We start from the raw sequence: 17,841 nt of genomic DNA on the forward strand, positions 1-17,841 counted from the left end.
ATGTTGGAATTTATGCATTGGTTCTGGTTGCAGATTTTTCTAATATATTGAAGACTCATTACATTCAGATTCTTGGGGATTCTGATGAGCATGAAGTTGTGCAGCAAGTACAGGTATTTTTGAGGCATTATTGGAGCAAGTTGTGTGGTGAGAGTTTTTTAAGACATTCTCTATAAAATTCTTTAGCCTTCTTCTCAGAAAAGTGTGTATCAAAATTGAACATTTTTTCTAACCTCCTAAAACACTTATCTTAAATGCCTTAAGAAACTGTTGGTCCATAGAAAAAATAAACTGACAGTATCTGAAAACTCATTAACAGAAAAATAAAATTTATGTAACATGATTATTAATATGATAAAGAATGCACTCATATATTGCCACATGCCCTTAAAACGAACTCTTGAACTCACTTCAATTTTGCTCTTGCAATATGTTTCCACAATATGTTCGACCATATGACTAATTAATTAACTAGACATTTGTCCAATTGCAAAAGTGGAAAAATATTATATTTTCTTCTAACAGCTTCAGAGTAAAGACAAAAATTTTTATTCATAAAAATGAGATGAGGGCTAATGTAGATGTACCTTGTCACCTTGTACTGAACATGTTGACTTGATTCTACCCTGTCAATGACTGTAATTAATTTAATTTCTGTATAATAAATTGAACAACAATGAGGAGCCAACTAAGCCTGATTGCAGCTGATCTCCTTAATAGACAATGGTTTTGATATGGCATGTTTGTTCTTGTGAGTTGTCGAAAATGAAGATAGTTTGGGTCAGTATTTATCAAGATAATTGATCTACAAGCTCTGGGGATTTTCTGCATGGAACTCTTTTCTGAATTTATTTGCTGCTTATTGTATTTTCCAAACTAATGAAGATACATTGAGTGGATCTTTCCTGATAAGATGTAGTCTTCAAACTTGTGCTGCTGCAAGTGGCATAGCATTCTTTTATTCTAAAATCTCTTTTGAGAAGTTGTATAGGCAATAGAAAACTCTTTTTTTTGATTTGTTAGGTACGTTGTGTCCTTTCATATGAGATCTCATAAAAGATCTCTTACATCACAATGAGGTTCATACTAAGGTTCATCGCAGCTGATCTCCTTAATAGATGAAGGCATTGATATGGCATGTTTGTTCCTGTGAAGTGTTGATAATAAGGATTGTTTGTGACAGTATTTGTCAAGATAATTAATCTACAAGCTCTGGGGACTTATTGTATTTTCCCAAACTAATGAAGTGTGTGTTAGAGATCTTGATGCATTGAGTGGATCTTTCCAGATAAGATTAGTCTTCAAACTTGTGCTGCTGCACAAGGCACAACATTCTTTTATTGTAAATAACTCTGGAGACTTTCATCTAAGATCTCTTTGAAAAATTGCATAAGGATTATAAACTTTCTTGTATTTTGATTTGTTTGGTATGTTGTGTCCTTCCACACAATATCTCATAAAAGATATCTCACTTCTTAATGTATTCTGTTTTGTACGTAAGGTTACTTGCTGTCACATGGATTTTTTGATTTTAAATTAGCATGAAATTTTGTAAGAGCTATGATTTTGGTGTTGTTGGAGCAGGAAGATCATTGGAGAGTTGCAAAGTGGCCATGGAAAGAGTTTTCAGTTGTATACGAGGGCACTTATTAGACAGACTAGGGTTTGAGTTTATTTTGGATTACTTAATGGAGTGGTACCTCCAAGGGGTACTTCCAAAGTTACTTCCTTTGTGTCTCCATTTTCATTGTATCTTATCTCTCTTTAATATCTATTTCTTATTCAGCTTTATCTTGTGCAAGTCATTAGGTCAATTGTTACTCATTATTTTCTTTATTGATTTGCATAAGCTGCTAACTAACTTGATGTATAACCTTGATGGTATATGGATCACTTAGTGTTAAAAATGTAACAAATGAAGAACCGACTTGCCTTTGATTCCAAAGGTCACATGAAGTTGGTGCTTTCCAGTGAATGCAACATAGAAAATGCTTTTTGAAATCTCTTAAATGAAAAGTTGAGCTCAGCTATATGGGAAACTGATATTCAATGTGCGTGCTCTCCCTTTTCACTAGCTGGATACCATGTCCATCCACGAGTCCATCTTTGAAACAATGCATCTTGTTTTGCATCCAAATTATTCCGCTCTCTGCTGTTACCTCTTCTTGTGCAGTGAGAAATTGAAAATTACTAGATATTATGCTGTTTCCATTCAAGAATTTCTCTAATGAAAGGATACTGGGAAACAAAAATAGAAGCTTCAAAACTGTGAAACAATTAATTAAATGGTAAACAAATTGGTTTATGCCCTTGCCTTGTTTGGGGCAAGTTTGGCAATGAGCCCGACTTTTTAATGTGCTCAAATGATGTGTTCAGTCTAGGACATGCTAATTTTCAGACAGTGGTAAGCAGATTCTGCACTGAGAAAATTTAACCCTAAAACTAGGTAGCCTAAAACATGGAAACTTCAATCAAAGCAATGCACTTTGAGTAACTGGCCTTATATTTATGTTTGCTCTGTTTGTCACATGCCTCATCTTCTACAACTGCCCATATCGAATAGCAATTTCCCTTTTGGTCTTTAGCAGTCTCTTGAACACCATTCCACATAATGGAGTGGTATTCCTCTGCCATGGCATCTTGCCACCCTTACTTTGAATTTGCCTCAAAATTGTGAGCCTTTGCATCACAACAGAAGACATTAGTGCAAAATAACCCCTAAACTACTCGAGTGGATGACTCATTGAGAAAGAAGTCTCTGATACACCTATTTTTTTTTACCTCATTGGCTTCTTGCCTGCACTGGAAGGTGATTAGATATTTTCTCCCTCACTAGAACTTGGCTAAACAACATCTTATATTTTGATATTGCTATCAGGATTTAACTGTGTAGTATTTGAGTCAAACTCGATGACTCATGTATCATGAGTAGCGATTCACAATATCACAATTTGACCTGCTGTGGAAAATACCTCCTACTTATCAACATCTTATATTGTTGCACTTTGTGGATTAACTGTGGTGACAACAATCTATTAACCCTCCTCATCCACCATAAGATGTTTACAAGAATTAGAGGACAAAATATCCTCATTAAATTTCACGTCTTGCTTAATTACTATCTTTTGTTGTGATGAAACATGGACTTTGTAAGCCTTGGATGATACACTCCAGCACATCCTTTGAGGTAGAGTATTCAAGCTACGTCCTCTTATCCTTATGGTGATTTCAAATAACTGAAAATGAGAACATGTCATGCCCTGGCCACAAATACAGATAATAGCATTCAAAATTTAATGTCCCATCTCTGAAATAGGATTTGATAACTAAATAGGTAAATAATAATAATGATATAAGGAAATAAACTCCATAAAGATATGGAAAGAAATGTCATATCCAATATCACTAGCAAAGAACATCGACAATGATAATGTGTAAGATCACCGATTTCAGTGAAAGAAGCGTATGGCATGGAGCTGCGACTGACTCAACAATCAATTAAGGAGAGCTGTGACTTACGAAGAATTAACATCAATGCAGACACTACAGCGACTGCTTTGAGTTTCATATGATTATCAATAGATTATATGATGATCACAAAATCCAGGGAACTGTAATATACATCATTGTTTTGGATGTCAGGCACAAAGGCTACTGCACTGCTGTGGACAATGCAACGGCTGTTGGAAAGGTGTCATACCTAATAGTCAATACATTTTCCGTATGATTGTATTAGAGATTATTGTGTGAGGAATAAAAATATTAATAGCTGCAGTAGTTGAAGAACAATCTGAGGAAGGAAAGATATGATCATATGAAGTCTGGAATCAATTCCTTGGAGATGATGGCAAGCTGCTATTAAGGAAATAAGTATAATAAACAACACTTAAGCGTACTGTATAAATATGTATGTGTATATATATACACACTGGCTGATTTTTTAACAAACAGCAATGAACTGTTGATCATAGATTATAGAAATGAAACCTTTTGTTCAAATAACCAGAAGCAATGATAAATCATTCAAAGAGAAGGTTATATGAAGCGCTTCACTTACAGCCAATGGCAGTAAGTAAATATTAACCAATTAACATTGAGCATGGGAAGTATGATAAAATGTGCAACTACAATTTGAATAACAAATCAAATTGTTATATTATATAGAGATCCAATCTGCAATAGAGATCTCTTTTCATTATTCAAGTGGTGCAACCTTTTTAAAGTTTCATCCAACAAGGTATAAAATGTAGATTGGACTCACTCCAATAGGGCATGGGAGATTCAGATTATAAGCTGTATCTGGCCATCATCAAAGGATTGGAGATTAGAAAATACATTTTATATTCATCAGTAGAATGAGATTAGAGAGAAAGATTAATCATATTCTATTGCTGGCAGGCTGTGTCTGACAGCATACTGATATTATGCAACTTCTATATAAATTAATATCTTAGTTACCGGATTCGTGATCTGGATTTGTGCTGATCTGGGCAGGATCCTTGTTTTACACAGTGGATTCGTTTGGATTCATGGCCCATGAATCCGGATGAATCCACTGTGTAAAACAAGGATCCTGCCCGGATCGGCACGAATCTAGCACGAATACTCAAGGATCCAGCACGAATCCCGAAGGTTTGACAGGCAAGGTAGGGTTTTAAGTGGGTCTTGTAGAAGTTGATGAAAGCCAACTTCACAGTGCTCCAAGATCACCTACATGCAAATAACCTGCTGAAGAGAAACCAAAGAAGGAAGGAACAAGAGTTTGAAACAACAAAGAAAAATTATATTGCAACAATGTGAAAATGAAATTACTGTATAAAAAATGCAAAGGGAGAGCTTGTTTATAAAGGCCTCTAGGAAGCTTGTAGAACAAGCGTAGAAAGTGCTAGAAAGTGCTAGGAGATAAGAATGACAACTAAGCATACGTCCACAAAAGGTGGGATATCCTCAATCAAGGTAAGAAGATAAGTATGACTTAGACAGGAACAAACTCCCGTGTTGTCAACAACTCCTACTCTACAACTAATAAATAAATACATTAACCTAAGTAAACTTAAGTAAAAGAGTAAATAATAATTATTTACTCTAACACCTCCCCTTAAGTGCAACTTAGGGGAGTGCACTTAAGCTTACAAAAGCTAAGATGAAATGTAGAATGGGTCTCGGCAACAAGGCCATGTTAGGTACCCATGTACAATGCAAAGAAATGCAACCTCGGAAAACGGGGAAAGAGGGAAACCTCATGGGAAAAACCCTCCCCCAAAAAGAGGTAAGAACAAACATGTTGGAAAACAACAAGGAAGGAAGGCCTCAACAAGACCCCCCAAGGACAACTTCCACCAGAAATGGCTCAAGAGACTTTTTGAAAACCATAAGTACAACCAGCCCCCCCATGAGAGATAGAAAAGACGCCAAAGCCCCCCCAGAATAATGGAGCCCCTGGAGAAAGAATCGAGCCAATGAAACTCCAATGCGGAGTAAACAAGGGAACAAAACAAGGGAACCCTTGAATGAGAGGGACAACTGGGAGGCCTAACTGATGCTCAAAGGAGAAAATATGAGGATCTTGAAAGGGAATCCCCAAGGCAGGTGTGATGACACTGTCGTGAATGTCCACTGTAGAATCTGCAATAAATGCACTTGGAGGCTTGATGAATGGAGCTGGAGGATCAGGCGGAGCTGGAGGATTAGGCAGAGCAGAAGAAGAATCTTGCTGAAGAGAAAAGACTTCAACTGGATGTGGTGTGGTAGTCAAAATAGGGATCTCAGGAACAATACAAAGGTTCAAGTATCTTGACTGCACCACATGATGCTCCTGCGAAAGAGAAGTAGTGTGCCCCAACAACGGAGATGGTGGACCAAAGTGTGAGAAGGTGTAGAGACGAGTGGAAGGATCAACTGCCCCTGTAGCAATAAGACCTCTTGTTACACGATCTCGAATGAAGACTAAATCAACAACGAACTCAACTGTCTTCCTTGATCCACTGCGTATAATCCGAGAAATCGAGAGAAGGTTTGCAGACAGAGATGGAACATACAATACATCATTGAATATACCATCCTGGATGCAAATTGAACCTTTCTCGCAGACTGGTAGGGCAGTGTTATTCCCCATGAGAATACGAGGAATGGGAGAAGCCTCAATAGTGGAGAAGACACCTTGAGAAGATGTCATATGGTGAGAAGCACCTGAATCCAGTATCCAAGGAACCTATGAAGGAGATGCAATGGAAGCTTGTAATGCATGACCCTTTCCAAGATCCAGTGTAGATGTCGAAGAGGTGGAAGAAGTTTGAAAAGAAGACCCTTGTGAGGTAGAAGAGGATGGAGAGGAAATAGTGCTCTTCCGAAGGAGAGCTTGCAAATCAGCAATCTGTTTCTCATAGCCATCAAATCTCTTTTGAAAACAACGTGACTCATCATGAGATCCCTTCTGACAATAGGAATAGGTAGGAGTCTCAGTCTTCTTTTTCTCCTTCTTCTTAGAAGTTGATGAACCAGTAGAGTGCTGAGAAGAGGAATCAGATATCTACTTCCGCTTCTGCTCCTGCGTATCCTTGGCAAGCAATGCCTGTGATTGTGAACCTGTAAGTGAATCCATCTGAGTGATCTTGGACTATTCCCATGTCAACCGATCACAAAATGTCTCAAAAGAAGGCATCTGATGTCTGTTACCCAAGGCATCCATAGTGGAGTAGAAAGTGGAAGAGAAGATCTAATATTGTCCTTGCAACTTTGAGAGTATCAAAAAGATACACTCATCATCTGTATTGTTTTTTCCACATCCTTGCAAAACTGCACGCAGTGATTTGAACTTAAGCAAGAAGTCTTCAATGGTGGGAAAGTTGTCTGGTGACAATGAAGTAACTCTGCATCAAGTTGAAGTGCCCGAAACTCATTCACTGTGCCAAACAAAGTCTGAAATTTGGTCCAATAAGCCCATGTAGTGGTTAAACCATCCAAGTGAAATCGTAGACTATCTGAAATGTTTAGTGCAATCAATCCCATGGCCTCATCCATTTTGTTTCTATGCTGAAGAACGTCAAAGGGGCGTTGCAGAACAGGTTGGTTCTCATCCAGACATGACCATAAACCTCGTGACATGAGAAGCCTAGTCATTTGTGCTTTCCAGGTGTGATAGTTCTGCGGCGTGAGCCGGGTCACAAAAGGCTCTGATATTGAGAGAAGGAGACAGAAGCAGAAGGGTCTATTTTGAAGTAAATTTAAAAAAAGAAAATGCGCCCCCCCCCCCCCCCCCCCCCCCCCCCACACAATTGATAAAGATATCCCTCAAATACCAAAGAAACAATTATAGAAAGCACAAAAACTGAGAAAAGAACCTGGATTTCAGATGCAAAGAGGGAGGAAACTAAAGCCTCTACTTCAACATCAAAAATAGGAGCTCAATATTACTCCAAATTGATTCTAGATTTGGAAAGTAGACAATAAATCATGCACTTTTTAAAAAAAAAAACATTGAAATATGTGTCCATATGAGCCTGAATGAAGCCTTTGAAGGTGCAAAAAATGAGATCTTCGAGTTGCAGAAAAATTCAGGAACAAAGATGTCAAACTTCCGACACCAATTTGTAGATCACAAAATTCTACCCCCAAAAAAAATTGCTTGAAAAAATGAGTCCATACAAGGGAGATATCGCTGTTTGAAAATCACCTTTGTTATTTTTTCTGAATCGCCGCCGTCGCACCTCCAAAAAAAAAAGAAAAAAGCCCAAAAAATGTCAGATCTATTATGTCAAACCCTCTTTCTCCTTTTTCTCCAAATACTGAAAAAATGCTCTTCCTCTCGATTGAAGAAAAAATCACAAACAAACTAGGGTTTGTGTCTTCGAATCGTGGCTTCAAAAATCCTTTGAACTAGGAAGCAGCAGGGAGGCTCTGATACCATGTAGAAGTTGATGAAAGCCAACTTCACAGTGTTCAAAGATCACCTGCATGCAAATAACCTGCTGAAGAGAAACCGAAGAAGGAAGGAACAAGAGCTTGAAGCAACAAAGAAAAATTATATTGCAACAATGTGAAAATGAAATTGCTGTATAAAAAATGCAAAGGGAGAGCTTGTTTATAAAGACCTCTAGGAAGCTTGTAGAACAAATTTAGAAAGTGCTAGAAAGTGCTAGGAGATAAGAATGACAACTAAGCATACATCCACAAAAGGTGGGATATTCTCGATCAAGGTGAGAGGATAAGTATGACTTAGATAGGAACAAACTCCCGTGTTGTCGACAACTCCTAGTCTACAACTAATAAATAAATGCATTAACCTAAGTAAACTTAAGTAAAAGAGTAAATAATAATTATTTACTCTGATAGGTCTAACTTATTTAATATATTTTTCGCTTTCTAACCCTAAAACACTCTTTTATTTAATATCCAAATATTGTTCACTTCGAATTTGCTCTCTATTTTACTCTCTCATTGTATATTTCTCTTATATATGTATTCATGAATCCTCATTCGGAAAAAAAATTTGCGAATCCATGGAACCGATTCACGTACTCGAAGTGGATTTGTATCCCGAATCGGTAACTAAGATTAATAGTGATCTAAAAATTGTTATATCAAAATAGTGAAATCATAATACATACATACATTACACACACACACAAGGATATATTGGCTATGCTATACTATATTTATACATCTATATATTGGTTATGTTGTATTATATTTGTACATCTATATTCATAATTCATTTGAGGTTAAGTATATTCACAACTTACTCCTTAAGTCTCTTGCTATAGTCCCTTTTGAGACAGGATGGTTGTAGGGAACAACTGGAGTACTTCCTCACAAGGTGGTTGAATCCCAAGAGAAGCTAAGGCATATGTTTTGGAAAATCATGAAGGCTTCCCAAGAGGAGTATGAATATGTGCAATGGAAACCTTTGAGGAACCCACTTGTAGATTGGTATCCAAGCACCCGATGACAAGTACTCCTTGTTCTCTTAGGTTTGAGTTTGGAGAGAAGGAAGAATATGGGTTTACATATGTTAACTATCAAATATATTTTGAATTTTTCTTTGTTTACGTAAATTAATTTTATTTAGATGTATAGCAATGTATGTTAAACATTGGAAATTGACAATCTTTGAGTAGGGGACAATACAAGAGGTGTTGATAAAGCATGGTGGGTCCTGTTGATGTGAGTTTTGTTCCTATAAAGTTTCTTACCAGATTTCAAATTTGATGCTGACTGATGCACAACTTTTATTATAGGTATGAACACTGATGTCAAAGAATAGATTTGCTCCAAAATCTGTATATGTTAGTACAAAATAATAGAGATAATAAAATGTTCTTGAACTTGGAATGTAAATCGATCCTTTGATGTGCTTGCATTAATTGATTTTGATGCCTTGTTATTCTGTGTGGATCAGGTATACATATCTTACGGAGGGGTATGAGGGTGAATGGGCATGTCTCCTAATGGAGACATGAACATTCACCATCACACCGGTTCGGTGATGGTTTAACAAACCCGATTTGTATAAACTTAACACAAGTCTTAATCATGTATTACCAATCATTATGAACTGCAGCCCGATATAATATAGATCGATAGTGATCTAAAATGAAAGGAATCAGAATAAGTTTTGATCATGTCTTAAATGAGATCTCAGACAACATATATATATTGTCTCTGTTAGCTGTCTCACTCCCTCCGTTAGTGGCTATATTGGGAGTGTTCTAGCGATGGAGCCAGATGTAGCTCAACATTTGGGCGAGCAATCTTTATATATATATATATAAACATCGGTTTCAATTGCGCATTGTTTATATGCTGCTACTATATATATATAAAACAGTATGTGCATCATACTGGTATACATATATACATATGTATACATATGCTGATCATAGTTATTGTCAGACCGAAGCTACATGTTTTAACACTCCCTCTTAGCCGAGGAAGACAAAGTGCATCTATATAAGTTCCCCTTATTTGAATAATGATATCGTCTTGATATACTTAAGAAATCAAGTCTCATGATATTCTTTCCAGTTATGGTGTGTACACAGATATCAAGTCTCATGATATCTACCATAAGAGATCATGGTATATCGATAGATATTATGTCACATAATATCCACCATGAGTTTGAACATATTGATCTTCAATAGATATCAAGTCACATGATATCTATCAACATGCTTTTTTAACTATCATGATTTGTCCATGAATATCAAGTCACATGATATTCATCATGATAGTAATCTAATAATTATAAAGTCGTCACCTTATAGTATTAGAATCAACATTTCATTATAAAAGATTTGTCACTTTTTGATAATGTACATAGGGTAGGCCCATAAGTAATAGAGTCACACATATGACAAAAGAGTTTACACTTTAAACATCTTTATTAAAATAATACAAATTTACAAAGTTGAGACTCAATCTTATAAACTTATATTTCAACCATACCAAGTTTCTTTTTGAAATGATCAACCTTCACTTTAGGAAGAGCCTTGGTGAGAATGTCAGCTGTTTGATCACTTGTATTAATATATTCCAACTGAATAGTTCTTCTTTCCACTATGTCTCTTACGTAGTGGTAAGGAATTTGTATATGCTTGGATCTATCATGAAATACTGGATTCACAGATAACTTGATACAACTTTGGTTATCACAGTGAATAGTGGTAGGTTTCATAGGCTCACAGAATAAGTTAGAAAGCAATTTTTGAAGCCACACTGCTTCTCTAGCTCCCATTGCTGCAGTAATATACTCTGCCTTAGTAGAACTCTGAGCAATTGAAGCTTGCTTTTTGCAGATCCATGAAATCATCGTTGAACCTAAGCTGAAACATCGTGATGTGCTTTTCCGGTTTTTTACACTTCCGGCCCAATCAAATCAATATATCCATGTAACTCCAAGTTGGTATTCTCATATTTAAGTTCATACCCAATAGTGTTTTGAAGATACCTTAAAATACACTTCAAAGCAACAAGATGAATTTCACGAGGTTCATACATTAACTAACTTAATGTGTTAACAACATAGTAGATATCAGGTTGAGTATTCACAAGATACATCAGAGACCCAATCATCTGTTTGTATAAAGTGGGATTAACTAGTCTGGACTCAACACTTGCTTCCTTTAGCTTGTGTAAGTTGGTTTCCATAGGTGTTGACATAGGTTGAAAGTTCCACATTCCAAATCTTTTTAGAATATCGACAGTAGACTTCTTTTGATGTAGGAAGATATTCCCAGACTTCTAACGAACTTCCAATCCAAAGAAGTAATGAAGAATCCCTAAGTCCATTTCAAATTTAGAAGCTAAATCTTTTTGACACTGATTAATGAGATGTTCTTCTCTTGTAATCAAAAGGTCATCAACATAAAGAATTAGAATCAAAATATCACCTTTAGTTACTTTAAAGTAAAGATTTGGATCAACAACATTCTTGGTCAATCCAAGACTTAGAATATATTTATCAATTCTTTCATACCAAGCTCAGGGAGCTTGTTTCAGTCCATATAGAGCCCTTTTCAATTTACATACATAGGAGGCAGCACCATGAGTCACAAATCCTACTGGTTGTTAGAATTATCAAGACTCTCTTCTTGAGTCTCAGGAAGGATCTCAGTTTCATTTGAAGTCTTTTTAGGGTACTCCCTCTGAATCTTAGGAGCAGGAGCCTCTTCTCGAGAACAGGATAAGTCATCTGAAGTTTTGGCTCTTTTGAAAGCAATATCTTCTTCAAAGATGACATCTATTCTAAGTTCTATTTGTTTTTATCTAGGTATGTAGATTCTATATCCTTTTACTGTTTCACTAAAACCAATAAGAATTCCTTTTCTTCTAGTAGGTTCTAACTTTGTCCTTTTCTCCTTAGGTAGGTACATGACCATACACAGGACATCCAAATATCCTTAAATGACCGATGTTAGGTTTCATTCCTGAAAATGCTTCTTCAGGAGTTTTGTTGTCCAAATGTGAGTGAGGACATCTATTTTGAGTATAAGCTGTTGTATTAGATGCTTCGGCTCAAAATGACATGCTCAAGTTTTGATCATATATCATAGCCCTAGCAGCTTCTACAATAGTTCTATTTTTCCTTTTAGCAACTCCATTTTGTTGAGGATTGCAGGGAACTGTGAACTCCCTCTTAATCCCAACAAGTTTGCAGAATTTTTGAAATATTTTAGAAGTGTATTCTTTCCCATTATCTATTCTTAGAACTATAATTTTCTTTTTCGAAGAGTTTTTAGTGATAGTTTTGAATTCTTTAAATTTAGAAAGAATCTCTGCAGATTCTTTGCACTTAAGGAAGTATATCCATGTCTTCCTTGAAAAATCATCAACAAATATCACATAGTACAAGAACCCTCCTATGGATGGTGTAGACATGGGCCCACATAGGTCAGATTGCACTAGTTCTAACACATCTTTAGTTTTGCTCAAACTATGAGGAAATGACTTTTAGTGTTTTTCCCTAAGGCACAACCTTTGTAGGATTCATTGTGAATATGACTTGATTTGGGCATTCCAGTTACCAACTTCTCCATAGATGTTAAAGCATAGAAGTTGATATAACCTAATCTTCTATGCCATATTTCATTTGAATCTGAAGTCTCATGAACAAGTGCAAGATTTGTCTTAGTGCAAAGCTCATATAATAGTCCTTGTCGTACTCCTATTGTTAGAGCCTTCATTATAGTTGAATTCTTAGGCCATGCTAGTATCTTACCTTCCATGAATGCAATTCTATAACCATCATTTTCAAGTGCAAATACAGATATTAAATTCCTTTTAATACCTGGTACATAAAGAACTACAGAAAGTTGAATAGAATTTCCTGATTTCAATTTGATGGTGCAGGTCCCAATTCCTTTTACGGAATGTGTATAATCATCACCAATTGTAACTTCATCTATTTCTATTTGCATGCTTTCTAGGTTATTTTGATATCCAGTGATGTGTCTTGAAGATCCACTCTCAATTATCCAAGTGTTGGACTTGATTGATATTTGACTAGACAATGCTGAATAGAAGGCATATTTCTCAGAATCTTGACCTTTATTTGATTTATCAATTTTGGCAAATGATGCTTGAAGTTTAGATCGATTAGGACAATTTAGTGCATAATGTCCATATTGATCACATCTGAAACATTGAATTTTGGACAAGTCTTTCTTTTGTTTTGACTGTCTTTTTCCATGAAAGTTTCTTTTCCTTTTGTTGTTCTTCTTCTTTCCCTTCTTATGGGAGTTGGTGTTAAGAACATAAATGTCTTCATCTAAGGTTTTATGTTTTCCTTTAATCATTAATCTCGATTCTTCTTGAAGGCAATTAGATCTCAATTGGTCTAGTTTAGGGATTTTAGATTTTGCACTTATACCTTGGACAAAAGACTCCTAAGAATTTGGTAGTCCTCCTAACGCTATTAGTCATAACTCTTGGTTGTCAATCTCACAATTAACAGAAGATAATTGATCTCTCAATTCTATGATTTTCATGAAGAAGGCGTTTAGAGTTTCTCCTTTATTCATGCTGATATTATTCATTTGTCTTTTAAGAGCAAGTTTCCTACCGGTGTTATTTACTATGAATGCATTTTCAAGAGCTTTAAACATGTGATATGCTGTAGCATGTTTTGCCACAATAGACACTATGTGATCTTGAACGACATCCACGATTATCTTCATGGCTTTCTCATTATTTTCGATCCATTGAATTTTCTCTAGATCATCTTTAGGTTCTTCTTTTTCTTCTTGTACAAAAGATTCTAATTTGTTTTCTTTTAATAGCATCATTATACGAAGTTTTCAAGATTTGAAGTTATCAACTTGTAAGGTGGTGTTCGAATCTTAACATGTTTGTCATCTTGAAGAGTAATGAGAGACTGCAATTTAATGTGAAATCTGATCTCTTAAACTTAATGAGATCTCTCCCTAACAAGGCTCTGATACCATGTAGAGTTTCTTACTAGATTTCAAATTCTATGTTGACTGATGCACAACTTTTATTGCAGGTATGAACACTGATGTCAAAGAATAGATTTGCTCCAGAATTTGTATATGTTAGTACAAAAATAACAGAGATAATAAAATGTTCTTGAACTTGGAATGTAAATTGATCCTTTGATGTGCCTGCCTTAATTGATTTTGATGCCTTGTTATTCCAGGTAGATCAAGTATACATATCTCACGGAGGGGTGTGAGGGTGAATGGGCATGTCTCCACATAAACATTCACCATCATGCTGGTTTGGTGATGGTTTAACAAATCCGATTTGTATCGACTTAACACAACTCTTAATCATGTATTACCGATCATTATGAATTACAGCTCGATATAATATAGATCGACAGTGATCTAAAATCAAAGGAATTAGAATAAGTTTTGATCATGTCTTAAATGAGATCTCAGAGAATATATATATATATATATATATATATATATATATATATATATATGAACATCGGTTTCAATTGTGCATTGTTTATATGCTGCTACTATATATATATATATATATATATATATACTATATATATATATAACAATATGTGCATCATGCTGGTATACATATATACATATGTATACATATGGTGATCATAGTTATTGTTAGACCAAAGCTACATACTTAACAGTTCCACTACAACATGTAGAATCAAATACCCAATGTTTCGAGATGAAACTGCAACTACTGAACCCTCTCTTGATATAAGGTCATCTCTCATGACAAGCTTGGAAAGTAAGCTCATAAAATGACTTCCAAGGTTCCTTCAATTTGTGGATTTTCGCCATGTGAAATAAGGTGATTTGCTGGTAATCACTTAGGGGACTTACACTGTTCATTCACTGAGTAACACTCTTGCACTTCTAGAATTTAGCGTGACAATGTGCAATGAAAATGTAGTTTAATATACCAATCCTCCTCTTCAACTTAAAGTACTACTTCTACTTCTAATTAGGAATGAAAGGAATCATAGATGGACTTAGACTCCACTAGATGTAGCTTAATCAACGACTCCACCCCCTTAGTGCAATCTTCTAAGGAATACACGAATGTTTTATACATCGATATCTTCTCTCCAATCCCATCAAATGGATGCAAACTAAAGATTGAATATCAATTGAAGTTAAGTACTTTCATTGGCTCACCACACAAGGCACACTCACAATCAGCAAGAGGCTAGTGGCTTTGATTTATCAAGTCAATCAAGTAAACATCCACAGTAACTTTCATCTAACTAACCTACTTCAACATGAAAATAAATCTACTCCAAGTGAAAGATTGATGAAACTATGCAACACTTCAAATCAATATTAAGTAATTCACCATGAAAAATCAACATTGAATTATCCATTACTTCAAAAGCTTCATAGTGACATTTGATCAAGCCTCTCCCTTAGGTAGCCTACTCTAATCTTCTATTCTAATAGCTCCCACCTTCTACTTCCTACCCAATCTAATGACAAATGAGAAGGCCTTGGCCTTCTATAGATGTTCAAATAAAATGAAGGGCCAAAATTGATCCAAGAGCAAGGGCTAGGATTCATCCCTACAAACCCTATTTAGAGTTGCCAAATTTACAACTAATTACATGAGGGCCCAAATCATGGGCCACTAAGAAAATTACAATGACTTTTCCAGCTAGTGAGAAAATAGGACACTTGGCACAATTTGATTGCTTGTGCTTGAATCTGGAATTTTCTGATTGGAGGTGAAACTCTGTGCCACCACATCATCCTTATATTGTAGATCTACTTAAAAGCATGTGCTTTGGAACCTGGCTTGAGAAGATATCTGTTAAAACTGCCAATATTTCTTGCTCGATTCTTAGAAAGTAACTCTCAACATTTGAGATATTTCCATCCCTTGGAAATTTCCTTATCGTTTGTACTTTGCAGTTTGGACTTGTGAACTTGGTTTGAATTTGATCTATCGCGATCTTCTCGATGATGCCTTCATGAAGTTGGAATCTATCTTGATCTTGATTTTCTAGTTTGTCTTTGAGGATCTGATTTGAACTTTATTCTCACTTGAAATTCTTGAAGCAGCCCTAACTTGTGACACAGGCCAGTTGATAGAATAATGGGATGTTTATTAACAAAGAACATAAATGTTGTTATAGAATGTAGACAGATGACAGAATAGGGAACATTCCTATACAAACTAAATATGACTAGATGACCATTAGAAAAACATTCTACCTTGTAAGATATTATCCTAATACCCTCCCTTAATGATCATTGTACAGATGTCAAAACATTTTGAAGTGGCTTATGCCCTCCCTATATCTGCAAAATGTTAGAGACCAAGCTTTTTTGCAGAATAGTACTACGACTCAGAACAGAACAGACTGCAAGAAGCCAAAACCAAAAAAAACAAGAAATTGAAGTTTTGCAAAGCATTTTCTTTTCACAAAAAATGGTAAAAACCCTGAATCCCATGCAACTTTGCATATTATAAAACCCAAAGAAACATTTTTGAGGAATAATTCGACAAACCCAAAAAACAAAATCTTACACAAATATGACGGATTATAGATGATTGGATATGATTTTTGAGGAAAAAATTGATCGATCAAACAAGCATGAATTTTTAGTTAAAATTGTCGGAAGACCCAGAAAAATCTGACAAAGATCCAAAGGAGACCTCAAAAAATTCAAAAGGAATCTGAAATCATAGTTAAATATGGCATTTGAGGGACAGAAACCGAGGTACCCAGAAAAATCTGAAAGCAACCCAGCTGAGATTTGGAAACATCTATCATGAATTTGCAAGCAACATAATTTTTCAACTTGAACTGAAGGTGACAACTCTAGCCGAAATGCAGAAATGCTAGGCAGCTAACTAGCAGGTTGGGTAGAGAGATGGAATGGTAAAAACATGACAGGGAATCCCATCCAATGAAGGTCGAAGGCCTGCTGAGTTAATATCTGAACCAAACAAAAGAGAAGGGCCAAAAAGTCCTGTCACGAGCATGAGAAGATTGCGCAGACCAGAAAAAATGACCATGAAATGATTGCGTGAATTAAAAAAAAAAGGCCATCGGTTTGCAGATAATCCAGACAAGATCGAAAGAAAAACCTGGGGAATGGATCGCTCTGGCTGTGAGAGCAAAAAAGGACCAAAAAGTACATCGCGCAGGAGCCCAAATGTGAGGAAAAAAACCCAACACTTGAGTTGCAGAAAACCGTAGATGTATTCAACAAGGGAGAACAAGCAGGCCCACAAAAATATTGCAAACCGATTTTTGAACAGAAACCCTAGATGGGTCTACAAATAAATGGATTTGAATGGGATTTATTTCAAAAGAATTGAAGAACACAAGACCATTAAAGGAGGGTATTAGAATATAATTATTTTAATACTTTAATGGTCAATTATGTAGATAAGATTGCTTTCTATTTTGTATCTTTGTAAAATTCTTTATAATCATCTCTTGATCTTTTTGTTAATACATCAGAGTTTTACCAATTACTTAACGTAATAGAACTCTTGAGCTTGAAGTTTTGAATCTGACCTTGCTCTTGATCTTGACCCTTTGAGCATCCCCTTGATGCTCTGAGGCCTTGAACATCTCCTCGCTCTCCAGCTTGGCTGGTCTCTCAAATTCACCTTGCACAACAAAGAAGAAAAAAACATTAAGCTCATGAAAGAAATCAGAATGGCTTCACAAAATAAAACTGCATTAAAATGAAAAGCCTACAAACTATTATGTAAAAGAACAAGTTTATATATAGAAAACAATTATATTTTGTGGAGCCTACTATTACATCTTTCATAATTACATAACACTGTCGGCTCACAATCTTTAACTTTCACACATGCGACCTTAGACTTTGTGCACTTGCTGAAATC

General features: G+C 35.7%; 1 protein-coding gene across 2 annotated transcripts in view; it reads left to right on the top strand.

The window, feature by feature from the left end:
* The window catches only part of VPS45 (vacuolar protein sorting 45), a 79,968-nt gene that overhangs the window by 14,245 nt on the left and 47,882 nt on the right, over nucleotides 1-17,841 (top strand). For both annotated transcript variants that reach the window (XM_089833250.1, XM_089833249.1), the window contains exon 4: nucleotides 34-113. In XM_089833250.1, coding sequence (XP_089689376.1) covers nucleotides 34-113 — 80 coding nt within the window. The remainder of the gene's footprint in view (nucleotides 1-33; nucleotides 114-17,841) is intronic.

This window comes from Cupressus sempervirens, chromosome 5 (assembly GCF_028749045.1).
Source record: "Cupressus sempervirens isolate cs-2001-9-10 chromosome 5, ASM2874904v1, whole genome shotgun sequence".
In the NCBI taxonomy this organism is placed as follows: domain Eukaryota; kingdom Viridiplantae; phylum Streptophyta; class Pinopsida; order Cupressales; family Cupressaceae; genus Cupressus; species Cupressus sempervirens.